At 43.6% G+C, this 22,142-nt stretch overlaps 1 protein-coding gene across 2 annotated transcripts in view; it reads right to left on the bottom strand.

Annotated features, from left to right (window-relative positions):
- The window catches only part of ZMAT4 (zinc finger matrin-type 4), a 575,021-nt gene extending 554,180 nt beyond the window's left edge, over positions 1 to 20,841 (bottom strand). The window contains exon 1 of one of the 2 annotated variants that reach the window (XM_073684978.1): positions 20,398 to 20,841. In XM_073684978.1, the coding sequence (XP_073541079.1) occupies positions 20,398 to 20,466 (69 nt within the window). In that variant the 5' untranslated portion in view covers positions 20,467 to 20,841. The remainder of the gene's footprint in view (positions 1 to 20,397) is intronic. The other variant, XM_073684979.1, reaches the window with a different exon arrangement.
- Between the last annotated feature and the right edge of the window lie 1,301 nt (positions 20,842 to 22,142).

Raw genomic sequence — 22,142 nt, 5'->3', positions numbered from 1 at the left:
AGAAATAAACACCTGAAATAGATCACTCTGTGTGTAATGACTCTATATAATATAGGAGTTTCACTTTTTTGTATTGAAGAACTGAAATAAATTAACTTTTTGATGATATTCTAATTTAGTGAGATGCACCTGTATGTCTGCTCCTGGCTCTGACGGCTCTTTCTCTTCTCTCCCTCTCTTCTCTCTGTGTTAGAGATATCAGCAGGGAGGGGGAAGAGGCTGAATATGGCAGATGAGAGAGGGGGGAAAGCATTCAAGGAATTAGGGAGGGCATCTCACTCAGGATGTAGATAGGGAGGAAAGCACAAAAAGGTAATATCACTCCATGAATGAAACCCATACTTGAGAGCTAGTGAAGACAGCAGAATTCTGGGCACATTAGTGGGAGGGACAAAACAACATGGGAAAAGGCTGAAATTTGGAGAAGAATTCAGGGAGTCTGAAAATGAATGGGTGCAGGCTGAAACTTAGTGCAACTTTTTTAACTAAAGAAAACTACTAACATATGTAAAATTTATGCTTCTATGTCAATGGTATCCATTTTCTATAGGCGTAACTTAGCCCATCCGGGTTACATATTTAACAAAAGGTTCACATTCCACATTACTTTGGGGCCATATTGCCTTCTTCATCCTACTGAACCCAGTAGAGGTTGTTAAAGACTAGGGACGTTCAGCGTGCCCACCCTTGACTACTGTAGCATTCCATGAAACACCACTAGATCACCAGGGACACCATTGATATAGCTCATGGGATTACAACATTGCATTGTATTGCTACATTGGGGTTTTTAAACCACTGGTAATTAGAAGCATCCCCTGACCATCTCTACTGTTTTATCACTTGGGACACCACCCGATCTCTAGGACCGTCCATTCCATGCACAAGCTTCCAAAACCTCTGGGTTTTTGACCGTTTTGGGGAACATTTAGCTTTCCTAAGGTTCCCCAATTTTTTCCATACTCCAAAAATTACTGATAGCTTTGCATATCCTAATAAATGTTGACATTAATGTCATGGCTTCCATTTACAACAGCAGTCTGCAGTCTCAGATGCTCAGTAACCATTGACTTGAATGGCTTTCGTTAGATTTTGTATCATTTTTTACAACACATTTTTCGTAGACGTCCCTATGGAAAGCCAACAACGCCAGTAGCTTGGGGGCAAGCAGATTACTGTGAAATGTTAAGTAAAGGCTGAATGTTAGAATTGTTCATATTCTTCATTTTATGTATTTTGTTATTTTTTTATATTACATGTAGAATTTACATTTTATTTATAATTGATGTAACAAATAAGTAACAAAGGTTCATTTCTTGAATACATAAGAAAACCACCACGGGCTGCAAAGAGCACAGACAGCAATACGGATTATTTACAGAACCGAAAGACCTTCTGCGTCTCAATGACAAAGTAGCTGGAGGGAAGTCTCGGAATATCAGCAATATCTGCCGGGCGTCTACAGCTTTCATCACGTGAAATGAGATAGAGAATAACATCTGGAGCTGTCGGAGTCGCAGGTGCTACAATTCTACTATTCCAGATACTGTCAAATAGAGAAATGAGAGACAACACCTGAAGCCGCTCCATCTGCCCAGCGCAGGCCGCTCGCAAAGCTTCACCGCGTGGACCGAGGGGCGACAAGAATTACACCGCTGTCACCCTGCACCGAAAGGAAACGCAGAATTCACAGCAAAATACTAACATGGCTTTCCCCATTTTCTCTCTATTTAGTAAACATATTGTTTAGCAGAAAGTATCATTATTCCATTATTCATCCAGAAAGTAAAATCATTAAAGGGCTTTTCCCAAGAATTACATTTATCACTTATCCACTCAATAGATGATAAATGTATGATCTGTGGAGATCCAACCGCTGGGACTCCCGACAATCACAAGAAAGGGCATCCATTGTCCTCCATGTGAACAGAGTAGTAGTGCACATGCATGACTATTGCTCCATTCAGTTCTACGGGATTGTGGGAGCAGTAGTGCGCATGTGTGACCACCACTCCATTCACTTCTATGGGGCAGTAATGCACATGTGTGACCACCACTCCATTCACTTCTAAGGAGGCAGTACTGCTCATATGTGACCACCACTCCATTCACTTCCTTGGGAGCAGTAGTGCGCATATCGGTCCAGTGGTGCACATATGTGACCACCACTCCATTCTCTTCTATGGGATAAGTAGTGTGCATGTGTGACCTCCACTCCATTCACTTCTATAGGTCCAGTGGTGCATATATGTGACCACCACTCCATGCACTTCTATGGGAGCAGTAGTGTGCATGTGACAATCACTCCATTCACTTCTATGGGAGCAGTAGTGTGCATGTGACCATCACTCCATTCACTTCTATGTTAGCTGTAGTGCGCATTTGTGACCTCCACTCCATTCACTTCTTTGGGATCAGTAGTGCGCATTTGTGACCTCCACCACTTCTATGGGATCAGTAGTGTGCATGTGTGACCTCCACTCCATTCACTTCTATGGGAGCAGTAGTGTGCATGTGTGACTTCCACTCCATTCACTTCTATGTGAGCAGTAGTGCACATTTGTGACCTCCACTCCATTCACTTCTATGGGATCAGTAGTGTGCATGTGTGACCTCCACTCCATTCACTTCTATGGGATCAGTAGTGTGCATGTGTGACCTCCACTCCATTCACTTCTATGGGAGCAGTAGTGTGCATGTGTGACCTCCACTCCATTCACTTCTATGGGATCAGTAGTGCGCATTTGTGACCTCCACTCCATTCACTTCTATGGGAGCAGTAGTGTGCATTTGTGACTTCCACTCCATTCACTTCTATGGGATCAGTAGTGCGCATTTGTGACTTCCACTCCATTCACTTCGATGGGATCAGTAGTGTGCATGTGTGACCTCCACTCAATTCACTTCTATGGGAGCAGTAGTGTGCATGTGTGACTTCCACTCCATTCACTTCTATGTGAGCAGTAGTGTGCATTTGTGACCTCCACTCCATTCACTTCTATGGGAGCAGTAGTGTGCATGTGTGACCTCCACTCCATTCAATTCTATGGGATCAGTAGTGCGCATGTGTGACCTCCACTCCATTCACTTCTTTGGGATCAGTAGTGCGCATTTGTGACCTCCACCACTTCTATGGGATCAGTAGTGTGCATGTGTGACCTCCACTCCATTCACTTCTATGGGAGCAGTAGTGTGCATGTGTGACCTCCACTCCATTCACTTCTATGTGAGCAGTAGTGCGCATTTGTGACCTCCACTCCATTCACTTCTATGGGAGCAGTAGTGTGCATGTGTGACCTTCACTCCATTCACTTCTATGGGATCAGTAGTGTGCATGTGTGACCTCCACTCCATTCACTTCTATGGGAGCAGTAGTGTGCATGTGTGACCTCCACTCCATTCACTTCTATGGGATCAGTAGTGCACATTTGTGACCTCCACTCCATTCACTTCTATGGGAGCAGTAGTGTGCATTTGTGACTTCCACTCCATTCACTTCTATGGGATCAGTAGTGTGCATGTGTGACCTCCACTCAATTCACTTCTATGGGAGCAGTAGTGTGCATGTGTGACCTCCACTCCATTCACTTCTATGTGAGAAGTAGTGTGCATTTGTGACCTCCACTCCATTCACTTCTATGGGAGCAGTAGTGTGCATGTGTGACCTCCACTCCATTCACTTCTATGGGATCAGCAGTGCGCATGTGTGACCTCCACTCCATTCACTTCTATGGGAGCAGTAGTGTGCGTTTGTGACCTCCACTCCATTCACTTCTATGGGATCAGTAGTGTGCATGTGTGACCTCCACTCCATTCACTTCTATGGGAGCAGTAGTGTGCATGTGTGACCTCCACTCCATTCACTTCTATGTGAGCAGTAGTGTGCATTTGTGACCTCCACTCCATTCACTTCTATGTGAGCAGTAGTGTGTATGTGTGACCTCCACTCCATTCACTTCTATGTGAGCAGTAGTGCGCATTTGTGACCTCCACTCCATTCACTTCTATGGGATCAGTAGTGTGCATGTGCGACCTCCACTTCATTCACTTCTATGGGAGCAGTAGTGTGTATGTGTGACCTCCACTCCATTCACTTCTATGTGAGCAGTAGTGCGCATTTGTGACCTCCACTTCATTCACTTCTTTGGGATCAGTAGTGCGCATTTGTGACCTCCACCACTTCTATGGGATCAGTAGTGTGCATGTGTGACCTCCACTCCATTCACTTCTATGGGAGCAGTAGTGTGCATGTGTGACCTCCACTCCATTCACTTCTATGTGAGCAGTAGTGCACATTTGTGACTTCCACTCCATTCACTTCTATGGGAGCAGTAGTGTGCATGTGTGACCTCCACTCCATTCACTTCTATGGGATCAGTAGTGTGCATGTGTGACCTCCACTCCATTCACTTCTATGGGATCAGTAGTGTGCATGTGTGACCTCCACTCCATTCACTTCTATGGGAGCAGTAGTGTGCATGTGTGACCTCCACTCCATTCACTTCTATGGGATCAGTAGTGCGCATTTGTGACCACTCCATTCGCTTCTATGGGAGCAGTAGTGCACATTTGTGACCTCCACTCCATTCACTTCTATGGGATCAGTAGTGTACATGTGTGACCTCCACTCTATTCACTTCTATAGGAGCAGTAGTGTGCATGTGTGACCTCCACTCCATTCACTTCTATGGGAGCAGTAGTGCGCATTTGTGACCTCCACTCCATTCACTCCTATGTTAGCAGTAGTGCGCATTTGTGACCTCCACTCCATTCACTTCTATGGGAACAGTAGTGTGCATGTGTGACCTCCACTCCATTCACTTCTATGGGAGCAGTAGTGTGCATTTGTGACCTCCACTCCATTCACTTCTATGGGAGCAGTAGTGTGCATGTGTGACCTCCACTCCATTCACTTCTATGGGAGCAGTAGTGCGCATTTGTGACCTCCACTCCATTCACTCCTATGTTAGCAGTAGTGCGCATTTGTGACCTCCACTCCATTCACTTCTATGGGAGCAGTAGTGTGCATGTGTGACCTCCACTCCATTCACTTCTATGGGAGCAGTAGTGCGCATTTGTGACCTCCACTCCATTCACTCCTATGTTAGCAGTAGTGCGCATTTGTGACCTCCACTCCATTCACTTCTATGGGAGCAGTAGTGTGCATGTGTGACCTCCACTCAATTCACTTCTATGGGAGCAGTAGTGTGCATGTGTGACCTCCACTCCATTCACTTCTATGTGAGAAGTAGTGTGCATTTGTGACCTCCACTCCATTCACTTCTATGGGAGCAGTAGTGTGCATGTGTGACCTCCACTCCATTCACTTCTATGGGATCAGTAGTGCGCATGTGTGACCTCCACTCCATTCACTTCTATGGGAGCAGTAGTGTGCGTTTGTGACCTCCACTCCATTCACTTCTATGGGATCAGTAGTGTGCATGTGTGACCTCCACTCCATTCACTTCTATGGGAGCAGTAGTGTGCATGTGTGACCTCCACTCCATTCACTTCTATGTGAGCAGTAGTGCGCATTTGTGACCTCCACTCCATTCACTTCTATGTGAGCAGTAGTGTGTATGTGTGACCTCCACTCCATTCACTTCTATGGGATCAGTAGTGTGCATGTGCGACCTCCACTTCATTCACTTCTATGGGAGCAGTAGTGTGTATGTGTGACCTCCACTCCATTCACTTCTATGTGAGCAGTAGTGCGCATTTGTGACCTCCACTTCATTCACTTCTTTGGGATCAGTAGTGCGCATTTGTGACCTCCACCACTTCTATGGGATCAGTAGTGTGCATGTGTGACCTCCACTCCATTCACTTCTATGGGAGCAGTAGTGTGCATGTGTGACCTCCACTCCATTCACTTCTATGGGAGCAGTAGTGTGCATGTGTGACCTCCACTCCATTCACTTCTATGTGAGCAGTAGTGCACATTTGTGACTTCCACTCCATTCACTTCTCTGGGAGCAGTAGTGTGCATGTGTGACCTCCACTCCATTCACTTCTATGGGATCAGTAGTGTGCATGTGTGACCTCCACTCCATTCACTTCTATGGGATCAGTAGTGTGCATGTGTGACCTCCACTCCATTCACTTCTATGGGAGCAGTAGTGTGCATGTGTGACCTCCACTCCATTCACTTCTATGGGATCAGTAGTGCGCATTTGTGACCACTCCATTCACTTCTATGGGAGCAGTAGTGCACATTTGTGACCTCCACTCCATTCACTTCTATGGGATCAGTAGTGTACATGTGTGACCTCCACTCTATTCACTTCTATAGGAGCAGTAGTGTGCATGTGTGACCTCCACTCCATTCACTTCTATGGGAGCAGTAGTGCGCATTTGTGACCTCCACTCCATTCACTCCTATGTTAGCAGTAGTGCGCATTTGTGACCTCCACTCCATTCACTTCTATGGGAGCAGTAGTGTGCATGTGTGACCTCCACTCCATTTACTTCTATGGGAGCAGTAGTGTGCATTTGTGACCTCCACTCCATTCACTTCTGTGGGAGCAGTAGTGTGCATGTGTGACCTCCACTCCATTCACTTCTATGGGAGCAGTAGTGTGTGACCACTGCAACCCCTTTAATTTGCACCCAACACACAAAATAAAATCATCCACTTCTTTAAGACGTGTGAGATCACAGTGAACTTCCCCTGCTATTCCTGGTGGGGGCGCCATGGGCCTGATGACCTGCTCTTTTCACTCTGAAGTCACAGACTAGTTATTAATGGAAGGCGATGAAGCGCATGTGCAGGAGAGTGAACCCAGACCGGTACCAGGGAACGTACAGATCCATCACCTTCGATGCTAACTTCAATTATTTTACTTTTTCTGGACAGTTTATCAAAAATTCACAGACAGACAATATTTTTACAGACACATTGGAAAACTGTAACAAATCATTGTGATCATAAGTGACGCACGTCTACAGCCCATAAATCTGATATGAAGACACCAGCTGCATTCACTGGAAACTGATCACTCGTAATATTCTAGAAACGTTTTTTCAGCTTCAAAAAAAAATCACGGACGCCTTATATATATTTTTTTACGGACAGGAACAAAAAGGTGCCGTATTTTTACACACTGTCCTGGAATTTCTGGACGGTCGGCAATCCTAAGGCTAGCCTAATTTTTTATAAATCCCGGACAGTCCTTTGGGATTTTTTAATCATCTATTTGTACAGAACATGATTTCTTTATATTAATGACTGTAGGAGCTTAGTCATGGCAGCGCCTTATGCACAGAGCCCAGAACAGACCATGTTTTGCAATAAAGGTCCATATCTAGATATATGGAGATATTCCGCCCCAGAAGCAATGCTTCCTTATTCCTCCGCAGACTCCAATATAACATGGCCCCATCGGAGGCAGCTCTATAGTGCGGATGTATGAATGAGCCCTTAGACGGAGCCCAACAATTGTCTCCATTCATTGCCTGCCCATTCATTACACTGGGAGGCAATGCCTTCTTTTATGGGGTTTCCCGGAAGATAAAAGCTGTAATCTTAAAGGATCTGCAATCTGAAAATGCTCTGATCGCTGCGGACATCCGCTTGGAGCATCCAGTCCTATGCTGTGGTTGTGGGTTCTATAGCTAATACTTCTGCACCCCTGTATTTCTTTTCAGCTACAGGGTGAGCGTGGTCCCATTAAGGGTAGGATCAATCGACTGCATAAAAAATTGTAAAAGTTTCATCCAGAAAAGTAAAACAAATTTTTTTTTTCTCGTTATCTGCATACAATCCGTTTTTTTTTTTTACAGCAGCAGCTATCAATCATTTACAGGGCCGGTTACAGTTTACTATGTGACAATTACAATGTGTCCGTAACAATCAGGTGCTGCACTGGGGCTCCGGATTTGTTTGTGCACCCATAGAATTGAATGGTCAAGTCTCATCCAATCTACAGAAGAAACTAGGGCATGTTGCAATTTTTTCCAGGTGTAAATTCAGTCGTTGAAAAACATTGTTCATCTGCACTGCCCCATGAATAACATTGATCCGTTTTTTTTTTAATGGGACAACAAGGACCATGATTGCAAGCTCTGAAGTCCCCATTGGTTCAGGGGATACAGAAATCATGGATGAAACACTCAATATTTCCCAGTGCATCTGATGAATTTCAGCACTGATGTTATATTTGACACTGGTACTTACGTATAAAGAGAAATCCTCCGGATGGGTCATGAAAGAAGATGGACTATCGAATTGGGCACCGCCAGCTGTCACTTAGCAGCACACAACTTTTGATCACTTTCTGCACTTTTGCAGCATCACATTTATCCGTCTTCGCGAGCTGAGATGTGATCACACCGGGGAGTGACGGCACACTGACACCTCTGAAACGAAGTACTGGCGTCTCACAACAAAGCCAAGCAGTACAATCAGTCTGCAAAACCGTGCGGAGAATCACATCAGTCTAAAAAGGAAAAGTTCAACTTCACACTTGTGAAAACAACAAGGAGAAAAGGTATAAAGGATCTGCAGGAGAAAACGGGGAAGGCCGAGACGGCAAAGCTAGAATTCATCTAGGGTTATCCCAAAAGAACATCAATCACCCCTCCGTAGGGTAGGGGGCAAATTTATAATTGGTGGGGTCAGACGGCCGGGACTCCCAGTGATAAAGAAAATAGGGGTCCGTATTTGCCATGTGAAGTGTCAGTCTATGATAGTAGAGGTCATGCATATGCACTAGTGGTCCCATAGCAATGAATGGAGCAATGGTTGAGCATGCGCACTAGTGGTCCCATAGCAATGAATGGAGCAGTGGTTGAGCATGTGCACTAGTGGTCCCATAGCAATGAATGGAGCAGTGGTTGAGCATGTGCACTAGTGGTCCCATAGCAATGAATGGAGCAGTGGTTGAGCATGTGCACTAGTGGTCCCATAGCATTGAATGGAGCAGTGGCTGAGCATGAGCACTAGTGGTCCCATAGCATTGAATGGAACAGTGGTTGAGCATGAGCACTAGTGGTCCCAAAAGAATGAATAAAGCAGTGGTTGAGCATGCGCAATAGTGGTCTCCTAGCAATGAATGGACCAGTGGTTGAGCTTGCGCACTAGTGGTCTCCTAGCAATGAATGGAGCAGTGGTTGTGCATGCGCACTAGTGGTCCCATAGCAATGAATGGAACAGTGATTGAACATGCGCACTAGTGGTCCCATAGAAATGAATGGAACAGTGATTGAGCATGCGCACTACTGGTCCCATAGCAATGAATGGAGCATTGGTTGAGCATGCGCACTAGTGGTCCCATAGCATTGAATGGAGCAGTGGTTGAGCATGAGCACTAGTGGTCCCAAAATAATGAATGAAGCAGTGGTTGAGCATGCGCAATAGTGGTCTCCTAGCAATGAATGGACCAGTGGTTGAGCATGCGCACTAGTGGTCTCCTAGCAATGAATTGACCAGTGGTTGAGCATGCGCACTAGTGGTCCCATAGCAATGAATGGAACAGTGATTGAACATGCGCACTAGTGGTCCCATAGCAATGAATGGAACAGTGATTGAGCATGCGCACTAGTGGTACCATAGCAATGAATGGAGCATTGGTTGAGCATGTGCATTAGAAGTACCATAGCAATGAATGGAGCAGTGGTTGAGCATGTGCAATAGTGGTCCCATGGCAATGAATGGAACAGTGATTGAACATGTGCAATAGTGGTCCCATAGCAATGAATGGAGCAGTGGTTGAGCATGCGCACTAGTGGTCCCATAGCAATGAATGGAACAGTGATTGAACATGCTCACTAGTGGTCCCATAGCAATGAATGGAACAGTGATTGAGCATGCGCACTAGTGGTACCATAGCAATGAATGGAGCATTGGTTGAGCATGTGCATTAGAAGTACCATAGCAATGAATGGATCATTGGTTGAGCATGCGCAATAGTGGTTTCATGGCAATGAATGGAGCAGTGGTTGAGCATGTGCAATAGTGGTCCCATGGCAATGAATGGAGCAGTTTTTGAGCATGTGCAATAGTGGTCTCATAGCAATGAATGGGGCCGTGGTTGAGCATGCGCACTAGTGGTCCCATAGCAATGAATGGAACAGTGATTGAACATGCACACTAGTTGTCCCATAGCAATGAATGGAGCAGTGGTTGAGCATGTGCACTAGTGGTACCATAGCAATGAATGGAGCATTGGTTGAGCATGCACACTAGTGGTACCATAGCAATGAATGGAGCATTGGTTGAGCATGTGAAATAGTGGTCCCATAGCAATGAATGGAGCATTGGTTGAGCATGCGCACTAGTGGTACCATAGCAATGAATGGAGCATTGGTTGAGCATGCACACTAGTGGTACCATAGCAATGAATGGAGCATTGGTTGAGCATGCGCACTAGTGGTCTCATAGCAATGAATGGAGCAGTGGTTGAGCATGTGCAATAGTGGTCCCATGGCAATGAATGGAGCAGTTTTTGAGCATGTGCAATAGTGGTCTCATAGCAATGAATGAAGCAGTGGTTGAGCATGCGCACTAGTGGTCCCATAGCAATGAATGGAACAGTGATTGAACATGCGCACTAGTGGTCCCATAGCAATGAATGGAGCAGTGGTGGAGCATGCACACTAGTGGTACCATAGCAATGAATGGAGCATTGGTTGAGCATGTGAAATAGTGGTCCCATAGCAATGAATGTAGCAGTGGTTGAGCATGCACACTAGTGGTACCATAGCAATGAATGGAGCATTGGTTGAGCATGCACACTAGTGGTACCATAGCAATGAATGGAGCATTGGTTGAGCATGTGAAATAGTGGTCCCATAGCAATGAATGGAGCAGTGGTTGAGCATGGGCAATAGTGGTCCCATGGCAATGAATGGAGCAGTTTTTGAGCATACGCACTAGTGGTCTCATAGCAATGAATGGAGCAGTGGTTGAACATGCGCACTAGTGGTCCCATAGCAATGAATGGAGCAGTGGTTGAGCATGCGCACTAGTGGTCCCATAGAAATGAATGGAGCATTGGTTGAGCATGCGCACTAGTGGTACTATAGCAATGAATGGAGCATTGGTTGAGCATGCGCACTAGTGGTACCATAGCAATGAATGGAGCATTGGTTGAGCATGCGCACTAGTGGTCTCATAGCAATGAATGGAGCAGTGGTTGAGCATGTGCAATAGTGGTACCATGGCAATGAATGGAGCAGTTTTTGAGCATGTGCAATAGTGGTCCCATAGCAATGAATGGAGCATTGGTTGAGCATGCGCACTAGTGGTACCATAGCAATGAATGGAGCATTGGTTGAGCATGTGCAATAGTGGTCCCATAGCAATGAATGAAGCATTGGTTGAGCATGCGCACTAGTGGTACCATAGCAATGAATGGAGCATTGGTTAAGCATGCGCACTAGTGGTCTCATAGCAATGAATGGAGCATTGGTTGAGCATGTGCAATAGTGGTCCCGTAGCAATGAATGGAGCAGTGGTTGAGCATGTGCAATAGTGGTCCCATGGCAATGAATGGAGCAGTGGTTGAGCATGTGCACTAGTAGTCTAATAGAAAGGAATGGAGCAGTGGTTGAGCATGTGCACTAGTGCTCCATTCATGTGGGATTTTGGGACTCCTATTTTCAGGATCTGTGGGAGTCCCAGTAATCTTCAATGTATGAATGCATAGATAGCATAGGTACTACTAAAACTTTCATGCCTATCATATGTCCCCCCGCCCCCCCAATATGTCTACTCCTCTGTACATGGTATTATACTCTGTGTTGGCTGCCATAATCCTAAGCCGCTCTGTTGCACCATGATTATATATTTAGGCTGTCAGGAAGTAGTGAAAGTGTGTGGCTGATACCACATGGAGGGTTTGGGGGCTGGGCATGGCTGAGATAGCAGACTTTAGTCCACAGCGGCCAACTCAAGCAAGTCAAAGACTGATGAATGAGCAATGAAGCAGAGGGAAGTTGCAGAGAAAGCTGCAGAGAGAACCAACTAACTTAACCTCTTCACCCACAAGCCTCTTTCCACCTTCCTGAGCAGGCCAATTTTTCAATTCTGACCAGTGTCCTTTTATGTGGAAATAAGTCTGGAACGCTTCAACCTATCCCAGTGACTCTGAAACTGTTTTTTCATGACATGTTGTACTTCATATTAGTGGTAAATTTAGGTCGATATGATTTGTGTTTATTTATGAAAATATTGAAAATTTGACAAAAAAATTAAAAAATGTTGCACTTTTCAAACTTTGAATTTTTATGCCCTTAAACCAGATATTATACAACACAATATACTTAATTAATAACATTTACCACATGTCTACTTTACATCTGCATCATTCTTGAAACTTATTTTTTTTGTTAGGATGTCAGAAGAGTTAAAATTTTTACAGCAATTTCTCATTTTTCAACAGAATTTACAAAATCAATTTTTTTAAGGGACTACAACCCTTTTGAAGTGACATTGAGGGCCCTATGTGACAGAAAAAAAAAACAAAAGTGACACCTTTTTAAAAACTACACCCCTCAAAGTGCTCAAAATCACATTCAAAACATTTATTAACCCTTTGGGGGCTTCACCAGAATTAAAGCAATGTCGAAGGAAAAAATGAAAATTTTCCTTTTTTCCCACCAAAATATTGATTTGGCACCAAATTTTGCATTTTCAAAAGAAAATGTAACAGGAGAAAATGGACCACACAATTTGTTGTGCAATTTCTCTTCAGTACGCCAATATCCCATACGTGGGGGGAAACTACTGTTTGGGCGCACGGCAGGACTCGGTAGGAAAGAAACGCAAAATTTGCTGGAATAGACAGCAGATGCCATGCCGCAAGCCCCTGAGGTGTCTAAACAGTGGAAACCCCCCACAAGTGACCCAATTTTGGAAACTACAAACCTCAAGGAACTTATCTAGACGTGTGGTGAACACCATGAACCCCCAGGTGCTTCACAGAATTTTATAATGGAGAGCCGTGAATATAAAAAATCACATTATTCCCACAAAAATGTTGATTTAGCCCCACATTTTTCATTTTCACAAGGGTAACTGGAGAAAATGGACCAGACAATTTCTCCTGAGTAAGTCGATACCCCATAAGTGGTGGAAAACTACTGTTTGGGTGCACGGCAGGGCTTGGAAGGGAAGCAGCCCCAATTGAATTCCGGAGCGCCAAAAGATCTTAACAAGTCATTTACATATTAAGAAAAACGTGGATTTCTCTGGAGCAAACATTGGTTCACAGATATCAAGGTATCATTTTATTCAGCTTCCTATGGCCTCTATGCCCATATAGACGGGTTAGGAGAATCAATCCAACTGACAGATTCCCTTTAACAAAACCTGATTTTATAAAGCTGGTATATAGCTGGCATATAACAAGTAATATAACATATTGCCAAATTATTGATTATTTTCCTTATCCATAGTTTACTGCTCGTTGCCTAGGTTACCAACCACCTCTGCAGCCTATCAGCAAGTTCCTGTTGGGGTTCATACACTCTGTGTCATTGATTTACCAGATCTGACTTATATGAAGAAGCCAAAAGCTACTTCCCTGGTATCATATTACTAATTGGCCCAGGAAAGTGAAAAGTATATATAAAAAATTGATAATCACCTTCTGGATCAGCGTCACTGCTGTGCTCTGTACTTAGTAATATTCTGCTAAGGTGTAATGTGAACGCCTATCACAGGATTCACCATTCACAATAGGTAATGTCACAGCTCACCTCCTCCTCCTGTATAATGGCTGATTACACCTCTATATACAGTATGAAGCACAGGATCCGCCATTCATAGTAGGTAATGTCACAGCTCACCTCCTCCTCCTGTACAATGACTGATAACACCTCTATATACAGTAGAAAACACAGAATTCGCCATTCACAATAGGTGATGTCACAGCTCACCCCCTCCTCCTGTACAATGACTGATAACACCTCTATAAACAGTAGATAACACTGGATCCACCATTCACAATAGGTGATGTCACAGCTCACCTCCTCCTCCTGTACAATGACTGATAACACCTCTGTATACAGTAAATAACACAGGATCCACCATTCACAATAGGTGATATCACAGCTCACCTCCTCCTCCTCTTGTACAATGACTGATAACACCTCTATATACAGTAGATAACACAGGATTCACCATTCACAATAGGTGATGTCACAGCTCACCTCCTCCTGATAACACCTTTATATACAGTAGATAACACAGGATCCACCATTCACAATAGGTGATGTCACAGCTCACCTCCTCCTGATAACACCTTTATATACAGTAGATAACACAGGACCCACTATTCACAATAGGTGATGTCACAGCTCACCTCCTCCTGTACAATGACTGATAACACCTCTATATACAGTAAATAACACAGGATCCACCATTCACAATAGGTGATATCACAGCTCACCTCCTCCTCCTCCTGTACAATGACTGATGACACCTCTATATACAGTAGATAACATAGGAACCACCATTCACAATAGGTGATGTCACAGCTCACCTCCTGCCCTTTCTTCACAATAAACTTTTACCAAGATGAGAGCGTGCTTTAGATAAAGCTTCTATAGAAACAAACAGGGTCTTAGTCAGCCTAAGGCTATGTTCACACGTTACGTTTTTGCTCCGTTTTTTCCGCAGGCAAAACCTGCTCTTTTGGCAGCAAAGAAGCTGCTTACAAAAGCAAGTTTCTGTGCTTTTGTCAGGTACATTTGTCTCTTGTGCCTGCTGATAAAGTTTAGTGCCCCAAAAAAACATAATGCAACTTTCTGCATTTTCTGCACCAAAAATGTGGGGGTTTTTTGCTGTGTTTTTGCACTTAAATATTGCTTTCTATGGGTGAAAAAACACTGAAAAAACACTGAAAGAAGTGACATGTTGCAGTTTGCAATTAAGTCAGGAAAAAAAAAAACAAGGTGTGTGCATGAGATTTCTGAAACATCATAGCTTTTGCTGGTACTGTAAAACGCAGCATAAAATTTGCATAAAAAAAAAGCAAAAACGCAACGTGTGAACATGGCCTAATGCGGCTAATGTCCGTGTGGAGTCTAATATTAAACCTAGTGGGCAAAGAAAAATTGCAAGTTTTTTTTTTTTAATTATTAGTACATTTAACGTAAAATCCTGATTTAATGTTACTATGTGATTACACAATCGTTGTTATACGAAGTAATGTATAAATATTTACATATATATATGTGTTTGTACACATTAGGAAATACAACAAGGCATCTAATATGCAGCCAACAATACATAGACACCATCCCCCAGCCCATACATCTCGCATTGTGCGGGGATGGACATGCTCCATTTAGTACAGAAATGCTGTGGGAATCTGTATGTCACGACCTCCTGTACGAGAATGGAGGCTGGTAAATGGCGCTGGTCCTATACACCGGTCACACTCAGCACTTATATAATCCCAATGGGATGGAAGGAAAGAAAAATATTCCCAAATGTTTGGATTCCACTCTAATATATTACTACAGGATCTTTTTTTTTTCGTATAGATACAATATATAAATAAAGAGAGAGAGAAATAAAAAGATGCAATTAATGTAACAGAAATATCCGTCTGTACAGTAAGTCACGGCCAAATAGAATCATAGGAAAAAAGTAAGTAAATAGGTGCAGACAGGAGAATTTTTCTTTTGAAACAGAAATTCTATAACGCTGAGCTAATTTAAACAAATTACATGTTGGATTAAGCAATTTCCATTTTATTTCTTCTCGAGGTGTCACGTTTTTGACCTTTTCAAAAACTGGTTATAGATTAATTGTTCTGGGAACGCTGCATGCTAATTGAACAATTAGAGTGCGAGTGTGAACGAGGAGTCAGGGGAGAAAAACCATCATGTCATCGCTCCCATCATCCCGCTTATTATAAAGGATAGATAGATAGATAGATAGATAGATAGATAGATAGATAGATAGATAGATAGATAGATAGATAGATAGATAGATATGGATGATAGATAGATGGATAGATAGAGAGTGATAGATAGATAGATAGATAGATAGATAGATAGATAGATAGATAGATATGGATGATAGATAGATGGATAGATAGATAGATAGATAGATAGATAGATAGATAGATAGATAGATAGATAGATAGATAGATAGATAACTGGATGGAAAGATAGATAGATAGATAGATAGATAGATAGATAGATAGATAGATAGATAGATAGATAGATAGATAGATATGGATGATAGCTAGATAGATAGATAGATATGGATGATAGATAGATATATAGATAGCTAGATAGATAGATATGGATGATAGATATGGATGATAGATAGATAGATAGATAGATAGATAGATAGATAGATAGATAGATAGATAGACAGATGATATATAGTAGCTGACATCAATGGATGGATAGATAGATACTGTAGGTAGATATTAGACATCACTTCTCAGAGCCCAGGAAGTCTAAGCAGAACCTTTAAACACCAGCTAGTATAATACTGCCCCCTATAGACACAATATGGAGAATATCAGAATTAGTATCTGCAGAGAATTACAGTGATGAAGCAGCTGAGCCTTGTAAACTTCCTCCTCATGTGCTGTCATACACAATGTAATCTCTGTGTTTCTTTCTTTTGCCTGCAGTGAGTACATTTTCCTTCTTACATAGGAGCTGTCTGGAGACATATCTGCCGGCTGCTGACATCCTTATATATCTGGCTACATCCAGAAATGATTGTTGCATGCAATATGCTGAAAAACATGTCCCTGTGGTGGTCTCCAACCTGTGGCTGTATAGCGGTTGCAAAACTACAACTCCCAGCAGGCGTCAAAGGCGTTGTAGTTTTGCATCTGACAGGTTGAAAATCTCAGATACAAGTTTCATCATAAAGGAAATGTACTTTTCTCAAACAAGTTCAAATTGTTCATCAGCCCATTATAACAATCCGATACAAAGCACCAAACAGCAATAAATACACTGGAATTCCTTTAATCCAGAACCTAATAATTCAGACAGTCTGATAATATCACAAATACAATATGGTTTCTATCTAATATGAAGTGTTTCTGCATGTATGTAGGTCTGTCCGGTAATCCACATGTAAAATGTATCTGTCCCTTCAGCCAATGTGAATGTTTTCTAGGCAGAAGGGATGATGAGAGTAGTTATACCTGGATCTTCACTACTCACAATACCCGAAACTCAACATCTTCAATCAAAGTATATGAGGCCGGATTCATTATTGTATTTGTGCTTTTTTTGTCCACTTTTTAGTACTTTTCCCCTAATTCTTCTCATTTACACCTTTTTTAACGTCTATTTCATTTGTTCGCCAGTTTATGTAATTTTTGTCATTACAGACGTCATTTTTATTTCCAGATGTTTTCAGCCAATTCATCAATTGCAACTTTTTAAAAAGTGGCAACATTTTTCCCCAAATGTAACCCCCTGCCCCTATAGAGTCATTTTACTTTTGCCTACATTTTTGTGACATTTTTAGTGGACCCTTGCAACCTTCTGTGCTAAAAAGTTACAAAAATGCTAAAGAGCATTTTAGATTTTGCACAAAATTCAAGAACCACGTGCGACATTCTGAAGAATTTGCAGCAAAAATGTCAATGAAGATAAAAAAGAAAAATTGCTTTAAAAATAAAGAAAAAAAAAAACAACGCGCAAATGATGAATCAGGCCCTATGTGTGGATAAACTGCATAAAAATGTATATTAAAGTGAACCTGTCAGGAGTTTCTGATTTGGCTGTATAACTGGTCTCACGCTGAGTAAATCGATACCTTCGGTGTAGAAATCCGCCTTGCCATTGCTGAGAAATCCAACGTTGAAGTTATATGTAAATGAGGGGTAAGTGCATTGGGGCGTGACAAAGCACTTCCAGCTCTCACTCTTTATTCCCTGCCTCCTGATTGACAGGTCACTCCTGCACCTGTCATCCGGACTAACCTGTCAATCAAACACAGGAGGCAGGCGCCAGACGGGAAATAAGAAGCGAGGGCCGGAGATGGAATTACTTGTCACGCCCCAATGCACTTGCAGCTCATTTACATATAACTTCAACATTGGATTTCTCAGCAATGGCAAGGCGGATTTCTACAAACTAGGTATCGATTTACTCAGCAAAAGATCAGCTACACAGCCAAACCATTAGTTTATGCAGAAACTCCACGTGAGAGGTATCTTTTAACTCAATTGATATTTCAAGTGGGGGAGTGGGCAAAACTATTTACAAATATCCCATTCACTTTAGTGGAGTGTGGTCAGGAAGATTCTGTAGGGTCTGACTGGTTGGACCACCACCAATCTGGTGTATACAGTATATATATATATATTGCAAGCTACAACCCCCTACCTCTTACACAACATGTTATGCCAGGTGATATCAGTGGTTCCTTATACTTCTGGACACTTATCTCAAGTAGAAAATATCACCTAGTGCTATATAAGAAGCTGTACGTTTCATAGCCAGCTGAGTGATCACACCGAATAGTAATGACCAACTCTTCAAATAAATTAAAATTAAATTATATGTTCAATAACCTATGCTGATTCATTTCTTAATATTTATTTATATCATTCATTATTTCTATCTCCCAATACAGAATCTCCTGCATAGACTAGTTGTATAATAAAGACGTGTCCCTGCTGCCGCCACTAGAGGGAGCTTAGAATCTCACTGCATACTGAGATACAATGGAGTTCAAAGCATAATCTGTATGCAATCAGCTCCCCCTAGTGAATGCTGGAGGCAACCAGAATGTTATTATAGATCTGTTTCTATGCAGAGGAATCTGTAACCAGAAAAGTGAAATATCAGTTTGCTATGAAGATGCATTAAGATATTAATTGGCAAAGTATTTGGAGTGGGGGAAAAAAAAAGCAAAATAGTGTTTACAAGCGTACATTCGCTTTAGGATGCATGTGTTGTGGTTTATGCAATCTGTTTAAATAGTGTGATGAGCACGGTCTGAGCTGTTGCAGATTTTAGATTTTCGACTTGATAACTTTATAAGCCATATTGGATTTAAAATGAAGTCAGCAAAGTAAAAAAAATAAAAAGAAACAAAGAAAAAATAATCTGATAATATATACATAAAAATAAAAAATAAAATCTATCATAATGTATTTAAAAATAATAATAACTCATATATATATACACACAGTATATAAGAATATATATATTATAAATTATATTATATATAATTATATTATATAATATATATTATATAATATATATACATATAGATATATGTATATATATATATATATATATATATATATATATATGCATATATATACATATGTATATATATATATATATATATATATATATATATGTATATATTAAAAATCTGAAGACCTAGTAGCTGGCACTATGACCATAAACAGTATATTCTATATGTATTACATGTGCACTGTATGTTACATGGGCACTGCCATAGTCAGTATGATCTATTGTGAAAGCATTAAGCATTACACAGAATGATAATTATATGTCCAAGAACATTTACATAGTGCCTATGCCCATGACTTGCTACAAGAAGCTAGGGCTGCCATGTAGGCATATGAACTGTTTACATGACTGGAGGGATGCCATACACCCCCGTAAAGCACACAGAAGATAATACACCCCCACCTGCAGTATACATATATCCAGTATACATGCACATATTTATGGGATCACATTACTGATGAGAGGTGCAGCAGAACAGTCTCTACTTTCTACCTTGGCATCATGCTGCTGACAATCACTGGCACTGTTGGATTAAATTCAGATGCTAGAATCCTCCCTGGAGTTTAGTAACATCCACTGGTGTAAAGTTTCCCTTCCCAGATGCCCACATGCCCCCATATACAGTGCAATGCTATGGATTCTCACCTGTCTACAGAATAAATAGACACCTGTTCCCCAGTAAACATTTCAGCTCCTGGGGAACATCAATGGTGTGATTGAGAGAGGGGAGGAAAAGAAAAGTTGTGCATCTAGCCGGGCATGGGTCAGTGCCAGCACTTGGCACAGGAGAGGTTCCCAGGCACATTGGTGAATGCACAGGATTTCTTCCAGGAGCTGTCCAGCACTAACAGTGCTGAATGTCCCCTTGTCCCATCTGGAACAATCCCTGCTCTGGCCAGACAGCACTGAGGGTCTTGTAGGCAGCAGCCCCTCACCCAGTGCCCAGATTGATTATTAGGGGGCTGGTTTGCAGTCAGGGTCATTTCTAGGAGATCTGTCACTATTTCAATCCTGGGTCTGTGTGGCAGCAGGCTGGGCTGTATGGGCAAGCTGGGCACAAGCCACAAGCAGAGGGATATGTTACATAGAGGGGGGGTGACACACTGTGCCGGGGCTGCTCCAGTTCTGGACTTTGTGTTCCTGCTGCCATGTGATCGAGGCACATCCCAAACAAAGGAGCTGCAGGAAACTTACCTCTGCCGTGTGCGCCCCTCCAGTGAGGGTCTCTGTGCCGCGACCCCCAGCACAGGCTGCTGGATACATCCAGGCTCCTCTGCTGCCGCCGCTGTGTCCTCCGTGCAGGTCAGGGCTGATCTGATTGATTCCCGGGGATGAGGCTGATGGCTGAGCTGTGTGCTGTCTGCAGGACTCCCCTGCTCTGGCTGCTGTGCACACACACACAGCAACTCACACACAGCAACTCACACAGCAACTCACAGCCCCGCACACACAGTGCACACAGTGCACACAGCCCCTCACTGCCGCCTTCCCCTCACTGTCCCCATTGGGGGCTCCAGCAGCTCAGTGCAGGGTCCGCGGCCACTTCTTCAGCACTGACAGCAAATGAGAAGCATCCGGAAGCTGCGGCTGCTGCCCACCCTGCTGAGTGGGGCGATCACCACTGACACGAGTGTGGGGCTCCCGCTATACACTTGCTATACAGTCCTGCTAAAAATACAATGTACAATGCACATCCAGGGAGTCAGTGTAATAATTACTGGGAGCTCTGTCCTGGGGTCCTGATCATAGGGATGGAAAACACAATGGATATATATATATACACATACTTAGACACATATACAGGTGCATCTCACTAAATTAGAATATCATAAAAAAGTTAATTTATTTCATTTCTTCAATACAAAATGTGAAACTCCTATATTATATAGAGCAGGGGCGGACACAGACTGTAGTGGGCCCCTGTGCAAGAAATGTTTGCCCCCCCCCCCCCCCTGCGCTTCATAAGGCAACAAAGTTATGTAAACATAACCCCCCCATGTGCATCTCTCGCCCCCCCATGTGCATCTCATCCCCCCCGTGCATCTCTCATCCCCCCCATGTGCATCTCTCACTCCCCCCATGTGCATCTCTCACCCCCCCATGTGCATCTCTCACCCCCCCATGTGCATCTCTCACCCCCCCATGTGCATCTCTCACCCCCCCATGTGCATCTCTCATCCCCCCCATGTGCATCTCTCACCCCCCCATGTGCAGCTCACCCCCCCGATGCATCTCTCACCCCCCCCGTGCATCTCTCATCCCCCCATGTGCATCTCTCACCCCCCCATGTGCATCTCTCACCCCCCCATGTGCATCTCTCACCCCCTCGTGCATCTCTCACCCTCCCATGTGCATCTCTCACCCCCCCGTGCATCTCTCACCCCCCCATGTGCATCTCTCACCCCCCCGTGCATCTCTCACCCCCCCGTGCATCTCTCATCCCCCCCATGTGCATCTCTCATCCCCCCCATGTGCATCTCTCATCCCCCCCATGTGCATCTCTCATCCCCCCCATGTGCATCTCTCATCCCCCCATGTGCATCTCTCATCCCCCCCATGTGCATCTCTCATCCCCCCCATGTGCATCTCTCATCCCCCCCCATGTGCATCTCTCACCCCCCCATGTGCATCTCTCACCCCCCCATGTGCATCTCTCATCCCCCCCATGTGCATCTCTCACCCCCCCATGTGCAGCTCTCATCCCCCCCATGTGCATCTCTCACCCCCCCATGTGCATCTCTCATCCCCCCATGTGCATCTCTCACCCCCCCATGTGCAGCTCACCCCCCCAATGCATCTCTCATCCCCCCCGTGCATCTCTCATCCCCCCATGTGCATCTCTCACCCCCCCATGTGCATCTCTCACCCCCCCATGTGCATCTCTCACCCCCCCATGTGCATCTCTCACCCCCCCATGTGCATCTCTCACCCCCTCGTGC

This window comes from Phyllobates terribilis, unplaced genomic scaffold, assembly GCF_046119375.1.
Source record: "Phyllobates terribilis strain yellow unplaced genomic scaffold, ASM4611937v1 Scaffold_5__5_contigs__length_657084704, whole genome shotgun sequence".
NCBI classification, from domain to species: domain Eukaryota; kingdom Metazoa; phylum Chordata; class Amphibia; order Anura; family Dendrobatidae; genus Phyllobates; species Phyllobates terribilis.
This window is presented reverse-complemented; position numbering and strand designations above follow the sequence as displayed.